This window comes from Bombina bombina, chromosome 2, assembly GCF_027579735.1.
Source record: "Bombina bombina isolate aBomBom1 chromosome 2, aBomBom1.pri, whole genome shotgun sequence".
In the NCBI taxonomy this organism is placed as follows: Eukaryota; Metazoa; Chordata; class Amphibia; order Anura; family Bombinatoridae; genus Bombina; species Bombina bombina.
The window spans coordinates 1,192,232,709-1,192,256,132 of record NC_069500.1 but is presented as its reverse complement, the minus strand read 5'-3'; the positions used below and the strand labels follow the sequence as shown (position 1 = coordinate 1,192,256,132).

General features: G+C 36.1%; 1 protein-coding gene across 4 annotated transcripts in view; it reads left to right on the top strand.

Moving 5' to 3' along the window:
• The window catches only part of FAT1 (FAT atypical cadherin 1), a 369,065-nt gene that overhangs the window by 328,900 nt on the left and 16,741 nt on the right, over positions 1-23,424 (top strand). For all 4 annotated transcript variants that reach the window (XM_053703897.1, XM_053703899.1, XM_053703898.1 and 1 more), the window contains exons 18-26: positions 3,170-3,367; positions 10,006-10,807; positions 11,614-11,742; positions 11,830-11,987; positions 12,537-12,996; positions 17,494-17,647; positions 17,834-17,944; positions 20,462-21,099; positions 22,109-22,243. In XM_053703897.1, coding sequence (XP_053559872.1) covers positions 3,170-3,367; positions 10,006-10,807; positions 11,614-11,742; positions 11,830-11,987; positions 12,537-12,996; positions 17,494-17,647; positions 17,834-17,944; positions 20,462-21,099; positions 22,109-22,243 — 2,785 coding nt within the window. The remainder of the gene's footprint in view (positions 1-3,169; positions 3,368-10,005; positions 10,808-11,613; positions 11,743-11,829; positions 11,988-12,536; positions 12,997-17,493; positions 17,648-17,833; positions 17,945-20,461; positions 21,100-22,108; positions 22,244-23,424) is intronic.

Sequence of the window (23,424 nt, the reverse complement as noted above, 5' to 3'; positions counted from 1 at the left end):
AGCATACCCTAGGTAGGCTCAGGAGCATGAAAAGAAGAAGGAAGGTGCTCCAATGGCACAATAACTCAAGCGTTCAGGCCCCTCACTCAGGTCACCCCAATAAAGGCTATTCTCACAGTGTTTGCACTTATCACAAAGTGCAGTATAAGATAGGCTGGGTTCTCAAGAGCTCCCCAGCTAGCTCTCCTCTGATCACAAAGGAAACAGGGTAGGTCTCAAGTAGATATGTGAAGGATATCCCCCGGGGAATAAAATCACCATACAGGATAATCAATGTATATTCAAAATTCCTATATGGCAGGAATTTTTTTTTTATTGATAGTGTATACACACTAAAAACAAAGCTGGACGCGTTTTGCAAGACCAACTTGCTTCTTCAAGCAGCAATAAATAAGGCTCAGGAGCATGCATGTCTTTTGAGCGCTATATGGCAGCATTTCATTTGGACTTTGAAAATGGCCGCCGAACGTCTCCTCCCCACTCCCCTCAAGCTTTTTTTTTTTTCATAACACTAGCTCTCGTACTGAAAGGGGAAAGCTTTGTTCATGCAGTGTCACTGTCCTGTGATTAAGCCTTAAACATTATTCACTAGTTGCTTTTCGATTGGCTACAACTTTCCAATAGGAATTGATTACAGAAGATTGGGAGGAGTTTGGCGGCCAGTCCAAACGCTGGAAAAGTTTTAAAAGCATTTATGCAATCTTCATAGGTGAAATATGTAGGTACAACATGCACAGACTCTTCTGGGGACAAACTATCTATAAATGTAAGTTCATTCTTTGTTTAGACTGTCCCTAAAATAGTAATCATGAAAATCCCAAAGTGGACAGTCTTAAGCCATACATGTTTTACAAGAGATCATTTTTACCTATATTGCAATGTTATGTCATTTTAAAGTTGTAGCTAAATTATTCTTAAAAGAAAGAAAATACAAAAACCAAACATCTAAAACAATGTATCTGGTATGGTTGTGCCTGCCATACAGAACAGCTTCATAAAAACAGGTTAAAAAAACTAACAATAATAATAATAACTTCATAGATATGAAATGTTGTTCCCTGCGGTGCTTTGAACTTTGGCTGTGTTAAGGTTATAAAAAAACCCACTGATCTTTGTAGTTTATTGTCAATAGAGAAATCATAAAATCAGACACTTTCATTCAAGTTCTGCTTTGCTATTGTCACTTTCTGTCTTATAATTTACAGTGTTGTTTTCCCAGGATAAAATGGAAGTTTTAATATAAATAATCTGAAAAAGCCTGAGTAGTCTAGTTTTGTTTTATCTCTCTACTAAATATGATGACATTGTTTGTTTTTCGTCTTTCTTTCGCCATCTTTTATATATCTAGTATATTATTACATTTGTACGCTTGGTTTTATGTCGTTTTGTTCCCTGTAAATTTTTTGAGACCGAAGTGGGTTGTAATATGGTTTAATAAATATGATCAATATAATAAAATTATTAAAAAAATATGTATCTAGAGTGGAATACTTAATAAAAAATGCAGGTATTCCATTGGCTCTTTTAAAACTTTTTTAGAAAGGTTCTCTGTTTTATGATTTTTTTTTTCTGTCTTGTTAAACCTGAGGCTGTTTGAATCTTTATTCCTTATTAATGCTAAAGGCTACACAAAATTCCATTTTTTTTTTTTCACATTAAATAGTTTTGTTAGTAAGAAAACTTAAATTTGTTTGACAACAGTTACGCTGTGGTGACTAACGAGCAATTCTCTCACTACTTGAAGTTTCATTAATATAGAATTTCAAGCATACAGGATCAGCAAAGTAAGCACTTGGAAAAATGGATTTTACTGTGTTCTGTCATCTTTATTTAGACTCTAAAGTTTGTGTTGTCCCCCTTGAAACCTTAACAAGCTCATTTATGCATGAATATACTCGGTGTAGGCTGTAGTAACCAAGTTTAAAGCATAATTCTCATGTACTTGTCAGATTTTATGTGCACGCTACCTTATAGCTCAAATCTCATTGACCATTTTTCATTCTAGCTTTTTCTGCATAGTGAATGTTAAATTCTAGAACCTTACTTTGCTTTCATGTGGGATATTTATTTTATTTTAGGCACATATCTACAGAGACAAGCACACATTAAAGTCGTTGTTTATATGTACTTAGACTATTTCTGCAATTAATTTCTGCACTGTAAAAGATTTTTCATGTAAATACATATTTTTATAGGCTTTTAAAAGTCATTTTGTTAGTACATGTTACTTTGGTTTTGACCAGTACGGGTTCCAAAAGTGACCCAATGTGCAGTGCATGTAAGGTTTAATTATAAAAAAGCAAAAAAAAGAGGTTTAATTCCCTTATGTCTCACTTTGTACAGAAGTGCCATTAGTGTACTCTTAATTATATTACTTTGTTTTATTGTGATTTTGTTTTGTTAACATTTGTCATGTCATAGGATAAGTAATCTGTATTTTTTCTCTAAAAACCTCAATAAAACATATTTAAAATAAATCAATAAAAAAATAAGCAAAACTGTACATTTTTACAAAAGCACACCCAGATGGACTAGATAAATGGATCATCTACAAAACATTAAGGCAAAGAAAAGTGAGGTGTACAATGTCCCTTTAAAGGAAAATGGACACAATATATAATGAAAGTACATTGTTTTTTTACTATGTTAAAGGGACAGCCAACACCATATTTTTTTTGTTTAAAAAGAAAGAGAATTCCTTTATTACCCAGTCCCTAGTTTTGCATAACTAACAATGTTATAGAAATACACGTTTTACCTCTGTGATTACCTTGCATCTATGCCTCTGCAAACTGCCCCCTTATTTCAGTTCTTTTGACGGACTTGCATTTTAGCCAATCAGTGCTATCTCCAGGGTAACTTCACACGCATGAGCATAATGTTATCTATATGAAACACATGAACTAATGCCCTCTAGTGGTGAAAATGCATTCAGATTAGAGGCAGTCTTCCAGGTCTAAGAAATTAGCATATGAACCTCCTAGGTTTAGCTTTCAACTAAGAATAACAAGAGAACAAAGCAACATTTGTGATAAAAGTAAATTGGAAAGTTGTTTAAAATTACAGTCCCTTTGGACTTGACTTCCCCTTTTATGTATGATTTAAATTCAAAGCAAGCAATATTTACAATGGATTAATAAATGGTCTATTCTTGTTTAATTTTCCCTAGGAAAACAAGCCAATTGGATTTAACGTTTTACATTTAGTGGTAACAGACAAAGATTCATCACATAATGGACCACCTTTTACTTTCTCTATTTTGAGTGGAAATTATTTAAATACTTTTCAGATTAATCAGCAAGGCTTTCTAACCACTTCTTCTACCTTAAACCGAAAGATCAACGATCACTATGTGCTGCATATACAGGTACCAGTTTTAGTTATGATTAGATTGTTGTTCCTGATTAGAAAAGTTAAGTGATTATGTCATTCCAATAACTTTATTTAATTTTCATTTAAAGTTGTGTATGTGTATTATAAAGTGACAATATTTATGGTTTGCCAAAGCTATTAACAAACATAGGAAATTTATATAAATTTAGAAATAGATATAACTAATGCTTATTTATATTAAATTATTTTTATAACAATTTTATCTAGTGTAGTTTTTTTTTCTTCATATGCTTGTGACATCCTTATGACTTTTATAGACTTATATAAAAGTGAAAATGCTTTGAAATAAGTATATTGTCTACATATTAAAAAGTGTGTATCAATGAAAGGCTCCAATAAACATAAGCAATTTGAGATGTTTTCACCCGCTACCCTATGTGATACCCCCAGCAGATTGCCTTAAAACCTTGTAATGTATTAATTACAAAAGAAGCACCATAAGGCCCATTTTCAAAATCAAGCAAACCTACTGTTTTGCGTCAAAGCTCAAAATCAGGAGACGATATTCAAAATCGAAAGGTCCGACTGATACACACAGCCATTGTGCAGTGGCAGGAAAATATATGCAGCTGCAATATTTCACACTTCGAGGAAGCCATTAACTTGGAATGCTATTAAAAAAAAAAAATGAAGAACAAAGATACGCTTGATCATTTTGACTCATGGGGGCCTATTTAACAAAGGTCTGTCAGACTTGATCCGATAGTGTGGATCTGGTCCGACAGACCTCGCTGAATGCGGAGAGCAATACGCTCTCCGTATTCAGCATTGCACCAGCAGCTCTTGTGAGCTGTTGGTGTAACGCCGCCCCCTGCAGATTCGCGCAGCAGGGGGTGTCAATCAACACGATCATACTCGATTTGGTTGAATTGCGGCGATGTCTGTCCACCTGCTCAGAGCAGGCGGACAGGTTATGGAGCAGCAGTCTTTAGACCGCTGCTTCATAACTGGTGTTTCTGGCAAGCCTGAAGGCTCGCCAGAAACACGGGCCCTCAAGCTCCATCCGAAGCTTGATAAATGGGCCCCCTGGTGTCCTGTCATAACCATCCAACTGTCCATCTTCTTTTTTTTTTTATAAAATCATAATGGTTTGAATTCAACAAAATATTATAAAGTTGATTTGTTTAAGTTTAACTTTGACTGTCTTTGAAATTGGATGGGTTTTACCAACTTTGTAAAGAGACTTCACAAAAACGTTATCCTACTGGGTGACTTTGTTACCTTGATTCAACTTCAAACAGTAGAAAGTCAGTTAAAATACCTTTGTTATGGACCATATTTTTTACAAATTATATCTAAAAAATGTTGGGGCAATGTTTTAATTTTAATTAGTAGTATTTTTTTTAAATTACCCTTATTAATGATTGACAGCTGTACCTATAATTAACTTCTTAAAGGGACAGTATACTGTAAAATAGTTTTTCCCTTAATGTGTTTCCAATTACTTTTTTTTACTAACTGCAGACTATAAAATGTATGAGACTTAGCTTTTTAAGGTTTACTTGTGTGTATAATAAAGCTGAAATTTAAATTTGAAGCCACAACCTAATAAAATGGGTTGAGCTTGTAGGTATAATCAGATTTCATTACTTTATCAAATTTTTACTTATAACTGCTTTTTTATTTTATATCTGTCCGTAAACCAAAGACCAATACTTAGGAAAATTAACATTTTTACCTTATCTCTTCTATGCCCCTCTGGGAGTGTAATTTATTCTGCTGGCTGTGTTTACGCAGCTTACCTATAGCTTGGGCCTAAGGCCAAAAGCTTTCAATATAGGTTGGGATACCACAGATTAAATAAACTATTTTAAATGCCAATATATGGGTAAAGGAAATGCTTGTAAACAATTTAATACACTCCAGCAGGTAAAGTCGATCCTTGGGAACAACTTAAAGGGGAGAAAATAAACTGTCCTTTTAAGATCTAACTGTATCAAGTCAGCAAGTGCAGATTATGCAACTGTAATATTAGCTTTATTTGACAAGTTGGTTGAAAGTCGGCTATTTGAGTATACTTCAAAAAGAAATTCTGATTTGTTTTTTTTTAATACATTTAGAAATCCAGTGTAGCGATTTTACAGGCAGATTGTGTTTCCAGAATAGATGACTTTGAGATTTTCCTCCAAGTGGACTATTTTCCTTGAGTAAAAATAGAGAAACCCATATTTATAGCAGTTAATTCTAAATCTTTTTTTTCTTTTTCATTTTCTGTGTGTCACCGAAGTGTCCAAAACAATAAGAGAAGCGTTAGTTATGCTGGGACAAGTGCCCGGTATAAAGAACTTTAGAATGACAGTTGTTCATAAACTGCTGGAATAGTGTGTTTATGCCAAAATAAATGAATAAAGAAGATGGTGGGTAGACAATTTATTCTTTGTTAAATGTATTTTACACTTGTGACATGTATATCATCCATATGGAAGAATAGCATTTAAACACATTTGTTTCCTTAAAAAATGTTAAATGGATATTGTACTGTAACCTTGTTTTCCTCGTAATATGTTACCAATGGCTTGTGCCACAGTATTAAATGTAATGGAAACTGCTCCTTTAAAGACCTCCCAACTATCCCCGATCCTGCAGCATTGTCATAAGTTAGGTTGTCTGCCCACTTTGTAGCCCACAGTGTCTCTTGCAAGGTCAAATGTCTCATGTTTTAGGGATTGCCCTAGCTCTGTCCAGGGCATACCACCCACCCCTTTCTGTGAGATATCCACAACCCTGCCTCTTCTGTCACAGCCATGCCCACAAAACACATTACCCCACATCACTGTCCTGGATAGTCCCAGGTAAATGTTGGAAGGGCATGCCTTTAGGTTTCTCCTTGCAAATTAAGTAGTTGGTTTTGCTCCCTGAAACTACCACCCATAATTAAAATGTCAGTATCTAAGTACTAGGCATTTTTGGTATATATTCCAATCAGTAGAGAGGCACTCACAGGATATATTTTTTAACCTTTATTGCTCCACAATGTGTACTGTGGAGAAATACATGTTAAAAAAAAAAAAATCTCTATTTATTGGATTGTATGATTTTTGGAGTACACCCCAGGTAGCTGTGAATTTAAATACATGCTCGCTAACACACACACATATTGGTGCTTTCAATTAAAGTGTGTATATGTATGTATGTATGTGTGTATATATATATATATATATATATATATACTGTATGTATATATATATATATATAAAGTGAGTCAGGTGCACTCTCACAAACAGTTCATTTAAATGCCAGGGTGCTTAGAGTAAGGTTAAGATATAGCAAGCAGGAAACCGCACTCTCATTGGTCTGATGAAGGGGTGTATTCCCCGAAACGTCACTAAATAAATTTATTGTTTACCAAGACCAGAGGGTGCTGTTTCCTGCTTGCTATATATGTTTATACAGTATATGTGTATATATATATATATATATATATATATATATATATATATATATATATATATATATAGTACCGGGTTGGGCCCCCTTTTGCCTTCAGAACTGCTTTAATTCTTTGTGGCATAGATTCAACACGAATCAGACATTTTGGTCCATATTGACATCACACAGTTGCTGCAGATTTGTTGACTGCACATCCATGATGTGAATCTCCCGTTCCACCACATCCCAAAAGTGCTCTATTGGATTGAGATCTGGTGATTGTGGAGGCCATTGGAGTACAGTGTACTCATTGTTATGTTGAAGAAACCAGTTTGAGATGATTTGACATGGTGCATTATCCTGCTGAAAGAAACCATCTGAAGATGGGTAGTCATAAAGGGATGGACATGGTCAGCAACAATACTCAGGTAGGCCATGGCATTTAAATGATGCTCAATTGATTCTAAGGGGCCCAAAGTGTGCCAAGAAAATATCCCCCCACACCATTATACCACCACCACCAGTCTGAACCATTGAAACAAGGCAGGATGGATCCATGCTTTCATGTTGTTTACGCCACATTCTGACCCTACCAACTGAATGTTGCAGCTGAAATCGAGACTTATCAGGTCAGGCAATGCTTTTCCAATCTTCTATTGTCCAATTTTTGTCAGCCACTGCGAATTGTAGCCTCAGTTTCCTGTTCTTAGCTGACAGGAGTGGCGCCCGGTGTGGTCATCTGCTGCTGTAGCCCATCTGCTTCAAGGTTCGATGTGTTGTGCATTCAGAGATGGTATCCTGCATACCTTGGTTGTAATGAGTGGTTATTTGAGTTACTGTTGCCTTTCTATCATCTCAAACCAGTCTGCCTATTCTCCTCTGAACTCTGAGATCAACAATACATTGTCGTCCACACAACTGCCGCTCGCTGGATATTTTCTCTTTTTCGGACCATTCTCTGTAAACTCTAGAGATGGTTGTGCGTTAAAATTCCAGTAGATCAGCAGTTTTTGAAATACTCAAACCAGCCCGTCTGGCACCAACAACCATGCCACGTTCAAAGTCACTTAAATCCCCTTTCTTCCCCATTCTGATGCTCGGTTTGAACTTCAGCAAGTCGTCTTCACGACGTCTAGATGCCTAAATGCATTGAGTTGCTGCCATGTGATTGGCTGATTAGCAATTTGTGGTACCAAGCAATTGAACAGGTGTACCTAATAAAGTGGCCAGTGAATGTGTGTGTATATATATATATATATATATATATATATGTAACAAAAACTATTGTCCACTAGCACCATGGCAATTTGACTTTGAAGTGAGAGTGCTCTTCTGTGTGTTAATATATATATATATATTATAACACACACACAGAGGGCTTGAAATCTCCACTAGACCTACAAAAGTAAGAAATTGCAGCAGACGAGTACAAAATGAAACTTCTTTCCTACATTGTGTGGTCTAGTTATTTTTTACCTCTGGGCTAGTAACTGTGTGAAGGCTAGTAACCTTTGCAGAGAGTTTAGGCAGGTGTGAAAAAATGCTGTAAAGTAAGAATGCTTTCAAAAATAGATATGCTAATAGTTTATGAGTGAAAAGAAGAAAAATCTAAATCAGATCAATATTTGGTGCGACCATCCTTTGCCTTCAGAACAGCATCAATTCCTCTAGGCACAGTTACACACAGTTTTTTAAGGAACTCGGCAGGTAGGTTGTTTCAAACATCTTAGAGAACTAACCACAGTTTTTCTGTGGATTTAGGCAGCTGCAGTTGCTTCTGTCTCCATGTAATATGAGACATACTCAATGTTGAGATCAGGGCTCTGTGGGGGGCCATACTATCACTTCCAGGACACCTTGTTCTTGGCTACGCTGAAGATCGCTCTTTATGACTGTGACCGTATGTTTGGGGTTGTTGCCTTGCTGCAGAATAAATTTGGGCCAGTCAGATGCCTGCATGATGGTATTGCATGATGGATAAGTATCTGCATTAATTCTGACCAAATCCCCAACTCTATTTTTAGAAATATAGCTCCAAAATTGCAAAGAACCTCAGCTATGCTTCACTGTTGCCTGCAGACACTCATTGTTGTACCGTTATCCAGCCCTTCTGCTACAGCCAAATATTTAATTTTTTTGCACCCCAGTTCCTGTGTTTTTATGCATAGTTGAGTCTCTTGGCTTTGTTTCCATATCAGAGGTGTAGCATTTTGGCGCTAAGTTTTCCATGAAGACAACTTCTGGCCAGACTTCCCCGTACAGTAGATGGGTGTACCAGGATCCCATTAGTTTTTTCCAATACTGAGCTGATGGCACTGCTGGACATTAGCTTGTGAAAGTGAGTATGCATGATGTGTCTTTTAGGTTTCCTTAGCCGACCACTGCATCTACAGTCCTCAATGTTTCCTGTAAAAACCCTGTCTGCCTGGGATAGACTTTGCTGATGCAGTATAACTACCTTGTGTCTTATTGCTGTGCTCAGTCTTGGCATGTTGTATGACTTTTGACATTAAACTGTCTTCAGTAAACTCACCTTATTATTGGAATTTGGCTGTTCCTCACCCAGTTTAAATTATTAAATCATTAACACCTGTTTGCTAAAATTGTTTAATTGTGCACTGGACTATATGCCTCTAAAATCCCTGACTTTGTGCACCTAGAATTTTTCCTAGCAAAATGAATGCTGCTTTGAAGGCAAAGAGTGGTAACACCAAATATTGATTTGATTTAGATTTTTCTTCTGTTCACTCACTTTCCATTTGGTTAATTCATAAAAAACAAAACTATTAACATTTCAGTTTTTGAAATCATTCTTACTTACTTACTTACAGCATTTTTTTACACCGCCTAAAACTTTTCCACAGTACTATAAATCTATCAATCTATCTAAAAGCTGGCCACTCTTCCTGTGTGCATAGGCTACAACGTTATATTTCTGCAACAGACTTGTCGTCACACAAAAGTCTTAAAATAAGAGGCAGAAAATTAGTTACATAATGCCATCTTCTGGCCAAAGTGTGCAATTGTAGTTTTAGATGAAGTACACTGAATTACTGTTTTTGTTTCTGTGTCATACATGTATGATGTGAAATTATGCTAATTACAATTTCAAGGTTGAAATAAGCTAAACAGATCTGTTCAATGTTGTGTTTGATTGCAATCAGATGTGGACAAAGTTTTCATTAAATATGCTTTAGATACACTAGAATGTGTTGTAATACTCTCTTATTTGTTTTTGTTTAGGTCTCTGATAATGGCAAACCACAGTTATCATCCTTGACCTTTGTTGACATACGAATTATTGAAGAGAGCATCTACCCTCCAGCAATTTTACCTCTGGAAATAAACATAGCTACATTTGGGGAGGAATATTCTGGTGGAGTCATTGGAAAGATTCATGCAACAGATCAGGATGTTTATGATACACTTACATACAGCCTTGATTCCAAAGCAGAAAATTCCTTCTCCGTCTCAAGCACAGGCGGCAAACTGATAGCTCACAAACAATTGGATGTTGGCCAGTATCTGTTAAATGTCAGTGTCACTGATGGGAAGTTTATCACAGCAGCTGATATAACTGTGCATATCAGGCAGATAACACAAGAGTTGTTAAACCACAGCGTGACTTTCCGTTTTGCAAATCTCTCTCCAGAGGAATTCATTGGTGATTATTGGCGCAACTTTCAAAGAACCTTGAAAAATATCTTGGGTGGACGTAAAATTGATATCCATATTGTGAGCTTACAGCCTTCTGACCCACCAACAAACCTAGAAGTTCTTCTAGCTGTTGAAAAACCAGGCAGTGTGCTTTTTGCACCTAAACTGTTGGTACAAAAAATAAATTCCTCTGTTGCTGATATTGAAGATTTCAGTGGTGTTAAAATCCTTGACGTTTTCCATAAGCTCTGTGCTGATGTGGAATGTCCCAAAAGATTTTGTGATGAGAAAATATCCATAGATGAGAATGCGATGTCTACGCACAGCACAGCAAGACTGAGTATAGTTACCCCTAGGCACCACAGGAAATCTATATGCTTGTGTAAAGGTACGCTCTACCTCCTATGGCTAACGGGACATTACATTCCAGTAGAAAACAATAGCAAGTGTTCTTCTAGTGTTATGTTTTTATTTTTATTGAGATCCGTTGGAAATCTTTTTTTTTTTTTTCTTTTCAAGATTTTTGATGTGTTGTAACTTTTCTTCTATGTACATAGTGATGCTATGCCAATACAGAACTTTGCCCATCCACATCTAAACAATGCCTGACCATGTGCAGTGTAACTGGGACATCCTACATTATGTCACTAGTTTACTGCTTACCCTGTGTTAAGAAGTGAATGTGTATATGTAGGTCTTGCTGTGGAGGTTCCTATTATAAAAGAACAGAAGGTTAACCATCACTTCTTTAGAATGGAAAAAACGCAATTACCTTTAATTTGAGTGACAAAGCTCCATAGAAAAACAGTAGCAATGTATGTGTATCAATTGAGTTACCAGTGATAACACAAAAAGTGAACTTACGCTTGAACATACAGTCAAACAAAAAAGCTTAAAAAAATAGACCTGTTTATGAAAAACAATAAAAAAAATGTATACAAAAACCCACAGAAATAAAAATGTTAGTAAAATACATAATACAATACATAAACCTAACAAAATATACATTTAAAATAAGGATAAATGTAGTCAACTGCATTAGGGATCTTAAAATTCCAAAGATATCTTAAAGATTCTGGAGTGGGTGAGCCAAACAATCTTATCAGAGCACAATAATGCAACTGCTTTTTTAATGACATTTACAGATCTATGATAGAGCTTACTTTGTACTATTCTATATCATTTTTATTCAAGGAGGAAAATGTCCGATCCTGAGCAGTCTTTGTGATGTAAACCCATGTCCTGAGGGTACTGAATGCATTGTAGATGTGAAAGGTCATTACAGCTGTGTTTGCCCAGAGGAGCGGCATGGGCAATGCCATAGTAAGATTGCTGTTAATATTTATAGTTTGTCTGTTAGTTTTTCCTTCTATCCAGATAATAACCAAATAGGTTGTTTCATTTTCACAGTTGCATCATCTGTTACATTTAATGGGAACAGCTATATAAAGTACAGGATGCAGGAAAACGAAAACAAGGAAGAAATGAAGCTTTCACTGAAACTTAGAACATATTCTGCCCATGCTGTTGTTATGTATGCAAGGGGAACAGACTACAGCATCCTTGAGGTTTGTTTTTACAGCACATGAGTAGCTTCATCAGTCAGCACAAGCCTAGAAAACATTAGATGTGTCAAAATGTATTTAAAACCCCCCAAAAAAGTAGTCTATTATTTTATTAGCAAGCACCTTTCACCTGACTACAAAAGGCCTGGAGTGTTTCTCTAGATAGGGACAGCTTATAGGAAGCAAGGAATTAATAGCGGCTACATTGTAATACTGTTGTAACATACCATTTGCAAGTTCGTTAGACACTGTCCCTAATGACAGCTGTCACTAATGATCTTCTGCTGCCAATATTATATTTTCAACTGTATACTTGTAATACTGACAAGGGTGCCACTATTTAACAGCTTAAACCAAATAAACAGCACATTTAATGCAATCTTGTTTCGTATGCAGCGGCCAGCCTAGTGGCTAATCATATATGTGTATGGGAGCAATGGACTTGTCACATTTAAGTTTCCAAAAATACAATGTGGCAATTTATTGTTAAAGGTATTTGACATATTATGTTTGCTATGAATGGTTTACAGTATCATATTTTGTCTCCATTAGATCCACGGTGGGAAACTCCAATATAAATTTGATTGTGGTAGTGGGCCAGAAACTGTATCTGTTAATAGTATTCATGTAAATGATGGCCAATGGCACACTGTGTCTCTAGAAGTGGATGGTAACTATGCAAGGCTGGTGTTGGATCGTTTCCATACTGCATCTGGTACTGCACCTGGTACTCTTCGAACACTTAACCTTGACAACTATGTGTTTTTTGGTGGACATATGCGTCAACAAGCAGCAAAACATGGAAGGAGTACACATGTTAGTAATGGATTCCGAGGATGCATGGATTCAGTTATACTGAATGGGCAAGAATTACCTCTGAATGGCAAATCAAAGAATTATGTTCATGTCGAAGAGTCAGTGGATCTAACCCCAGGATGCTTTCTATCTGCTGAAACTTGTTCAAGCAACCCATGCCAGAACGGTGGCATCTGCTCATCGTTAGCTAGTGGAGGTAAAGTATTTCTTTCTAATTTGTAGAACACAACTGTTTATAATTGTTTATAGAGTGCTAACTAAAGAACCATTAACTCTTTAGTGCCGGGTTAAATTTGTCTACATCAGAGATTTCAATGATGGGATCGGGTCAGGAAGGCGAGCCTACAACACTAGGCACGCCCACCGTGATCTGATCTTATGCTGTAAGCCCCATTGGCTTCAGGACAGCCAAACGGCTAGGACGTTCCATGCCATCCTAATTACGCTAAAGCCCAGCGCATTTAGGATGGCATGGAATGTCCTAATGTCTTTAAAAGGTTAAATACAGTAGAGCTGCATAATCAATAGATGATTAAAAAAACGACAATGAAATAACACAATCTTGACTTCAAATAAGTAGATTGTTACTGACAAATTGTAAAGTTTCTTACATTTTCCCTGCCCCCTGTATCATGTGACATCCATCAGCTAATCACAAACACATATATTTTGTGAACTTTTGCACATGCTGGTGCATCAGAAAGTATGCATACAAAAATGGTGCATATTTTGATATTGGAAGTAAATTGGAAGTTTTTTTTATTTTTTTAATTGCATACTCTGCCTGAATCATAAACATTTAATTTTGAACATATGTCTCTTTAATACAGCAATGCTATGCAAATTGATGCAAAGAGCATGACAAAACATTTTTGGAAACAGAGTTATGTGATACAAGGGACTCTGTCTCAAAAGCCTTTATATTTAAGCCAATACTTTATATTTAAGCCAATACTGCCCATATTCAGATATATGTAGAGCATTCGTACAGCCTGTTGTAACATTTATAATGGCCAATTATAACCAGAAGACTAAAAAGAAAAAGAAAGCTATATAGCCTTAATTTCCAAATAGGCGTTGTATGCCCTGTTATCAAATTTGCAGAGATCTATTATATATTGTGTAATTTTCCATAGTGTGAGAGGTTATTCAGCCTGTAATCCCACATTATATATACAGTAATGTTACATGCAGATGTTGGTACTTAAACAGTCATTAGAAAACAGATATCTAGTCTTTATTCTCATGTGTCTGGTTTGTAATCCTTCTTGCACAGAACATTTATTCAGCTGAATATACTACATGCAGGTATATAAACAGTAATATTACATGTGGTGCAAGTACATAGCCAGTAGTCTTATATGTAAAAAACATGTATATCAGTAGTCCTATAGTGACAGCATGTATAGTCTAACCTGGTATACAGAGTAAATGCACACCATAATCTGAGAAAAAATATAAAGCAGCACTGTACACCTATAATATACAGGTTTTTGCATGATCCTACGTACTAAATGTAATTTTAAAGCCTATGGATGCAGATACAGAGAAACTTTAATTGACCATTCATCCCAAATTGACAACATTTTGTAAGCATTGCGGAATCAGTTGCCGCTCTACAAATAACTAAAAATAATAATTATATTATGCACACTGGAAAACTGATACATAAATATACACACAGACATTTATATATATATATATATATTCTTATTTCAACACTTCCCTCTATATTTCATCCTATTTTAGCTTAATCCCTTTTGTTTTATTGTATTTTGTACTATTCCTTCCTCCTTAATTTATTCTCTCCACTGAAATTAGTTGTATTTAAGGCTCTGAATTATAGAACTTTCCAATGCCTTTTGCTTTGTGTTTTCTTATTATTTTTTTCCTTGCATCCTCAATTTATTGCTCCCAAACTCCCCTTATTTAAATTTTTTTAATAAAGAAAAATACACAGATACCATAATATTTTAAAAGTAATCTCCTAATTGCAAAACTGCAGTTGCATATGAATGTGCCTGTTCTTATCATTAGTAAGGAAGGAAACTAGCTATAAAGATCCATATAAAAGATTTGTTTTTGAATACTCCTCAACTCAACTAAAGTCACAGTAAAGCAACCAAAACAAAATATTCTAATGAAAACCTTAACCATATGGATAATACAAATCACAGATCATTACTTTATAAATATAAGATATCATCTATTGATAAACTATGCATACATAATATAACAGGCTGCTTAAAACTAATTTAGAAAACAGGGATACAAAATAATTTGCTCTCACCCTAGAAAAAAAAAACCTATCTACTTATAGGTGGTTGTCTGATTCAATGTTTTACAACCCAAATCTGCTCGTCCTATGTCTACTGTGTAATAATAGGATTTCACAAAAATGGTCATACTCTGTGAAAGACGAATAATTTATTGTTCATATTATAAGCATATTTAACACCATTCCTTACAATCCCTGACTGTGGGTGACTCTAAACTATAGCATTTGGGGTGTGCAAAATGTTGACCATTATAATTGATATTGAGTGCAGGGGCCACTGACAAGAGACCCTTGTCTCCTATACTTCTATCCTCACTCTGTATGGAGCATTGCAGTTGTAACAAAGGTTCTAGCTTTCACATGGGTGGCTCAACAGCACTGGTTTTCAAACCTGTCCTCACGCCTCCCCAACAGGCTAGATTTTCAGGATTGGATGAGAGCAGGTAAAATAACCATGTTTACTAATCATCTGATTATTTCACCTGTGCTCCAGTTCAGAAATATCCTCACAATCTGACTTGTTAGAGAAGCCTGAGGACAGGTTTGAAAACCAGTGATCTACAGCAATAAATGGGGTCTATAGTTATCCCCAGATCTGCCACTACATCAACACACACTAGCACATTTGCTTCTTCTTAAAATATGTGGAGCAGTGTCAGCAGCTGTCGGGAATAACTGTGTATAATAACACAGCTCTGTTCCATGTTGATTCTTTCCGCTGACTTTGTTTCGGACTGATTAACCCCATGTCACGTGGCTGCCCTTTGCAGATTGGGAGAATACGTGCAGTAGGACAAACACATGTATAGATCTGGTTTTGGGAGAAATAATGTACGTACATGCGTGCGCGCACATGTGTATGTACAGCCAAATTAGGTTAGATTAGTAAAATGTACGCTCTTAGCTTTAATATTCTAGACTCAGGGCTTCATTCCCTGTAGTTTGATCACCTTGCTGCATTTCATCTTGTTTCATTACCTTCTTTTTCCAGTTCATTAATCAACCTTTCACTTCAGATCTGAAATGTCTCTGCTTAACTAAACCACAGCTCCAGCAGCTAACTAACCCCTGTCAACTGTGTCTAAAGCTAAAGAAATGTTAAAGTGAAAAGAAAATCTATAAAGCGTATGAAAAGGCTCTATTTGGATGTATTTTTGCATGAATAAAGGTTAAGTTAAAGTGGTTTATTTTGTCTTTGAAGCTAACAGAAAGTGAACAACAGGCTCGTCAACATGTGATACGGATATTTACACACCCTTTAAACTAAAAGCACAGTATTATCTTTGTCCCAAAAAAAGGGGAAAACTGTAATACATTTTAAAATGAATTCTTTCAGATGTAACACAAAAAATCCCTTTAAAAACATGATGAAATAGTAAAGAAAAGCTTGATAATGTGTTGCTAGATAACTGGGAAGGAACAAATTCAGCGTTGGGGTTGATGATCAAAACTCACCCACATTGAACAGAAGTTTTTCTCTCTCTGAGCATTAAATTGCAATATATGTGTCACTCTTTTAAAGCTAGAACCCTGCAGAGTTAAACAGCTCTCAGGCTAAAACTCGTCTTCCAAAAATGATTTAAGGGACTTTGCTGCCCTAACGAGACTTCTTAGAGAATCTCGCCAGGCTAGAGAACGTTAGATTGTCATGCCCTTAGCGTATTAGTGGTAATGCAAAAAGGATGCAATAAGAGGAGTCAATTACAGAACAAGGAAAACCAAAAGGTTCAATTATGTAGATTTTTGGTCTGAGCAGGTCCATTATCACTTTATAATTGCTATGTCAATTAAATGTTGTAGAAAGATGGTAAATTGTCTCATCAGGATCAGAATGTACAACTGGGAGCTAGTTGATGATTGGTAGCTGTTTCTTGTCATTGGTTCACCACGCTAGGCCTCAGTAGTGCATTATTGTCCAGCTGACTTTAACTATGTGTTTAACCCATTTGCATGGGAAAGCAATAATGTTATAATAAAATGCAATGAATTAAAACACTTTCTTTTTTTCTACTATTATGTGCCTTTAAAAGGGATAGTTGGCATTATGCTTGGTTGGGTATTAATTTTTGATTAGGAAATATATGTTTATGTGCTACTTTGTTTGCTCCTGGGGATGTAGTTTTGTCAACAGAAATGGGGGAGCATTTCTTATCAGCCAGTGAGCTTAAGGTCAGTTTATAAAAATAAAAAGTAAAGCTTTAACATAATGTTTGGTCATGCTTCATGTTTAATTGCTGTTGTATCATTTGTGTAAAGGTTCCCCTTTTTTTAAACAAAGGAACTAGAAGTGAGCAGGTGCGTTTCAAAAGTAGTTTTCAAATGTAAAAGAGAAAAACTAATGACAGCTAAATGACTTCTGTCTGGCTTATAGCACAAGTATCATGTGGATCATTTTCACATTGTATTTCCTTGTAGGATACTACTGTAAATGTACTTCATTATTCACGGGTACACATTGTGAGACAAGCATGAATCCGTGCGCAACCAACCCTTGTCTTTATGGCGGGACGTGTGTGGTGGAGAAGGAGGATTTTAAATGCCATTGTCGAGGAGAATACACTGGTCAGAGGTATGTTTCTTTTTAAATTATTTTATATTAAAACTCATAAAATGAAACTATTACTGGCCTGCTGTGATGCATTGGCTGCTCATCATAATGATCATTTTATGCCATCAACAATTTGTCAGTTATCAAAGCAACAATTTATTTATTGTTTAGAGTTATATTTATTGTTGATTATTCATTGTTTTGTAGGTGCCAGCTAGGTCCATATTGCAAAGATAACCCCTGCAAGAACAGCGGCAAATGTATTGACAGCTTAGATGGTCCTGTGTGTGAATGTGACGCTGGTTTCCGTGGAGAGAGGTACGGCGTTCTCTTTAAAGTTTTCTGTTGCACAGCAATATATTAAAGTGACATTTAGCCCTTTGATATTGTAGTGTAAAAGTTTACATAATACAGTATCCCACAAAAGTGAGTGCACCCCTCACATTTTTGTAATTATTTTATATCTTTTCATATGACAACACTGAAGAAATGACACTTTGCTACAATGTAAAGTAGTGAGTGTACAGTCTTTATAACAGTGTAAGTTTGCTGTCCCCTCAAAATAACTCAACACACAGCCATTAATGTCTAAACAGTTGGCAACAAAAGTGAGTACACCCCTAAGTGGAAATGTGCAAATTGGGCCAAATTAGCCATTTTCCCTCCCTGGTGTCATGTGACTCGTTAGTGTTACAAGGTCTCAGGTGTGAATGGGGAGCAGGTGTGTTAAATTTAGTGTTATCGCTCTCATACTCTCTCATACTGGTCACTGGAAGTTCAACATGGCACCTAATGGCAAAGCACTCTCTGAGGATCTGAAAATCTGAATTGTTGCTCTACATAAAGATGGCCTAGGCTATAAGAAGATTGCGAAGATCCTGAAACTGAGCTGCAGCACGGTGGGATAGACCATACAGCGGTTTCACAGGATCCACTCAGAACAGGCCTCGTCATGGTCGACCAAAGAAGCTTTGTGCATATGCTCAGCATCACATCCAGAGTTTGTCTTTGGGAAATAGACATATGAGTGCTGCCAGCATTGCTGCAGACGTTGAAGGGGTGGGGGGTCAGCCTGTCAGTGCTCAGACCATACACTGCACACTGCATCAAATTGGTCTGCATGGCTGTTGTCCCAGAAGGAAAGGTGATGCACAAGAAAGCCCACAAACAATTTGCTGAAGACAAGCAGACTAAGGACATGGATTACTTGAACCATGTCCTGTGGTTCGATGAGACCAAGATAAACTTATTTGGTTCAGATGGTGTCAAGCGTGTGTGGCGGCAACCAGGTGAGGAGTACAAAGACAAGTGTATCTTGCCTTCAGTCAAGCATGGTGGTGGGAGTGTCATGGTCTGGGCCTGCATGAGTGCTGCCGGCACTGGGGAGCTACAATTCATTGAGGGAACCATGAATGCCAACATGTACTGTGACATACTGAAACAGAGCATGATCGGAGCAGTTCGGAGACTGGGACGCAGGGCAGTATTCCAACATGATAATGATCCCAATCACACCTCCAAGACGACCACTGCCTTGCTAAAGAAGCTGAGGGTAAAGTTGATAGAATGGCCAAACATTTCTCCAGACCTAAACCCTATTGAGCATCTGTGGGGCATCCTCAAACAGAAGATGGGGGAGCGCAAGATCTCTAATATCTACCAGCTCTGTGATGTTGTCATGGAGGAGTGCAAGAGGACTCCAGTGGCAACTTGTGAATCTCTGGTGAACTCCTTGCCCAAGAGGGTTAAGGCACTGCTGGAAAATAAGGGTGGCCACACAGAATATTGACATTTTGGGCCCAATTTGGACATTTCCACTTAGGGGTGTACTCACTTTTGTTGCCAACGGTTTAGACATAAAAGGCTGTGTGTTGAGTTATTTTGAGAAGACCGCAAATTTACACTGTTATACATGCTGTGCATTCACTACTTTACATTGTAGCAAAGTGTAATTTCTTCAGTGTTGCCCTAGTGAAAAGATATAATAAAATATTTACAAAAACGTGAGGGGTGTATTCAATTTTGTGAGATACTGTACATGCAATTTTAAATAAATTGCATGTACAGTATCTCTTGATATCCTTTGAAAAGCATGTACAGTATCTCTTGATATCCTTTGTTGAAAAGCATGACTAGGTAGACTCAAGAGCAGCAATACACTACTGGGAGCTAGCTGCTGGCTGCACATATATGCCTCATTTCATTGGCTCTCCCAATGTGTTTAGCTAGCTCATTGTAGTGCATTGCTGCTGCTTCAACAAAGGATACCAAGAGAATGAAGCAGATTTGATCTTAAAAGTCACTTGGAAAGTTGTTTAGAATCATATGCTCCATCTCAAACATGAACAGAAAATTGGGGTATCGTGTTCTTTAATTATGTTTAGTAAACAAACTTTGCAGTGTTCTTTTAGTATTAATTTTCCCCATTTTCCCTGTAAAAAAAAAAAAAAGACGTTTATTCAAACAAAGCTAGCATGGTTTGCACTCAGCCTTGTTTGCACACTTACGTCTATTGGCTGTTTTAGATCTCTATCTGTCTGTCCTCTGAAGAAGAGATAGTTAAGGGGACACCTAGGTTTCAACATGGTGGCAGCCACTACTTTATAGACACTAAAGTACTTTTTGGAAACTAATACCTTACACTTATAGCTTCAAGATTTAGACAGCTAACAAAATTAAAAAACAATTACAACTTCATAGTATTTTAAAAATAATCTTGGCTTTGAATACACAATAATTATATCTGCCCTTTGTTACTGTTTAATAGCCCTGTAGCCTCTCTGTTTTTTTTTAATGTTTAATATACCTGACACCTCTCCTTTTTTTTTTGTCAAGGTGTCTTATTGATGTTGATGAATGCATTGAGAACCCCTGTCCTAGTGGTGCTCTTTGTGAAAATACCCACGGTTCATATATTTGCAACTGTACTAATGGATATAGTGGAAAACACTGCGCAGATATTATGCTCAACAAATATGTCTCAAGCTCCTGGGATATTGGTTTGGCTGAAGTCATTGGGATCATAGTATTTTTAGCAGGAATTCTCTTTTTAGTTGTGAGTTTTGTGGTGTGCCGCATTGTGGTGAACAAGAAGAAGAAAAGGCGGCAGGAGGACCTAAAGGATAAACACTCAGGACCAACATCAACTGCATTTTTACAAAGACCATTTTTTGATCCCAAAGTTAACAAAAACATTTATCCAGATATCCCACCTCAGGTGCCTGTGCGGCCCATTTCCTACACTCCAAGCATTCCAAGTGACTCCAGAAATAATTTAGATAGAAATTCTTTTGAAGGATCTACTATTCCAGAACATCCAGAATTTAGTACTTTCAACCCAGACTCCATTCATGGGCACAGAAAGGCTGTAGCAGTTTGCAGTGTAGCTCCAAACCTGCCTCCTCCACCTCCATCCAACTCTCCATCAGACTGTGACTCAATACAAAAACCCAGTTGGGATTATGATTATGATGGCAAGTACACTTTTTATAATCTATTCAGTATTGTTTTCATAAAATATCAACATTATAATATTGTACAATTATAGTAATATGCTATGTATGATTAACTTTTTTACTGTTAATTTAGAAGGATATGAAATATCAAAACATTCATAATTTGATCACTAATTGTTGCAGTGATAGAATGCAAGATGGTGGCTGTGTTCCTGTACAAGATAGAATAGTTCTGTATTTCTTGGATAGTTGTACTTGGTGTATAGAGGTAAATATTTCAGTGCATTTAGTTTTGATGAAAGATAGTTATTTACTTTGATTTTTAACATAAGCTCTGAATAAAGATTCCCATTTTTCCCCCATGGGATTCAAATTGGTTCTTAAATGGTTCCAACATCATTGATATGAACCCATGCTTTAGTTGTCAGGCCTATGGCTTTATCATAGGCTGCCCTTATAAAGCAAATGTGCACTTGCTTTTCTCTGCATACATTCATAAAGATCTACCAGTTCAGTATGTTGTACCTAAGCACCCTTCACTGTTTTTTTTAAAGGTTTTTCAGATGCTGTGTACATAATGTAGGCTGTGAAAGGGTACAGAAATGCTCTCAAATCTATTCTTGTCATATTAACTAGGATTTGTAAGATTCCTGTATCTACATTTTCATTAACAATGTAAAATGAACTGAAAAAAACAGCCACTCTGCTGATAGTAGAATATAAAATGATAGCACTTATTTTTGGTTTAGAAGTTAACTGGTAAGTGTTCTTTAATGTAAGTATGCTGTGGGCTACCTTTTATGCATAATTAAATACTCTCTTTGTTTCCATTTAAATGGTATCGTTTTATTGCTGACATTACTATTTAATTTGTTTTATCCTGTAATTGTCACTTCTAACTACTTTTTATTTCTAATTCACTCCTGCTTCACATCTGCAAAATATTCCTTTGGGGGGGACTATCAAAGCTAGAGCTTTTTAATTGCATGAGCTTAACATTTTGACATTGAATCTTGTATGCTTCCAGCTAAAGTTGATCTTGACCCATGTCTCTCAAAGAAGTCTCTGGATGAAAAGCACTGTCAACTATATAATCCTCGTGAAAGTGTGTCTGAGATACAGTCTCTCAGTTCCTTCCAATCAGAATCATGTGATGATAATGGTATGTATACACTCTGAACATTCTAAATATCTTTTAGAATTTTACCTTCAATATTTTTGACCTTGATATAATACTTTTTATTAAAGACTTTTTTTTTAGTCAACTTTTTTTTTTAAAGGATTAGGAGTAGACATAAAGTTTCCTTTATAACAGAAATCAGTTTATCCAAAGAAAAAAAGAACTATCCACTATAAAGGTTATGTTTTCCTTATTTATTAAGTTTTGATTGTGTGTTTAATTCTTAATTGTGTTCAGCATAATACAAAATATCAAGTATTCTCCACTTTGTTGCATGCTATGATTAACCATCCAAATATTCATTCTAAAGCTGTCTTCTCTCACAATTCTTTTGATTAGCAGTTAATTAAACATCCCTGGTAAGATTAAATAGAGACATCATCAATTATTGCTTTCTAAAAGAACTTCAGCATTTGACTTTTAATTATGTGGTAATTTTATTGATACTTTTATAATTGCTAAGCTATAAATTACAAGCACTAATGTTGTATTTGTTTTTCTTTGCCACCTCATCAGAACTGCATTCATTTTGAGAGCTTAAAATAAATCTTATGCTTTCCAACAGTTTATATTAATCCAAGGTTAAAGGGTCATATATTCTTTCTTTCTTTTTGCTGCAACCTCAGTTCCAATATGGATCAAATCACCTATGAGCGAGAGCAGAGTTTGAGAAGGGGCTCCTTGTAAGTTTGGTGACATCAGTAATAAAGGAAGTAAATAAAAATCAGTAAATCTATTGCATATTCTTATCATTCAGATGAAAACAGAATCCTCCTTAACAAATTACAATTAAATTAATATGAATAATACTGGTGAGTTTTGATCTCCAACTTAGTGTTGAGTAGGTCTAATCTATATCAGAAGTTCTTAGCCAGGGAATATGCAGTTGAAGCCTGGTCCATATCAACCATTTAACATTTAATTCAGGCAGTACCCATGCAGCCTTCAGATACAGTTAATCCAATTCAAAGAATTCACGAAAACACCACAAAATCCGTAAGGATTAAGCTAGAAAAGAATCTAGTATGTCTTAGTTCTGTATAATGTTTGTCAGTTGTGCAATTGGATTATCTTGGTGCTTTGAAAATATTTATCCCAAGTATTTGGACTATTCACTTCTTAAAGTGAGCAAATGCGTTTCCTATTGACCTATTTAAAACTTT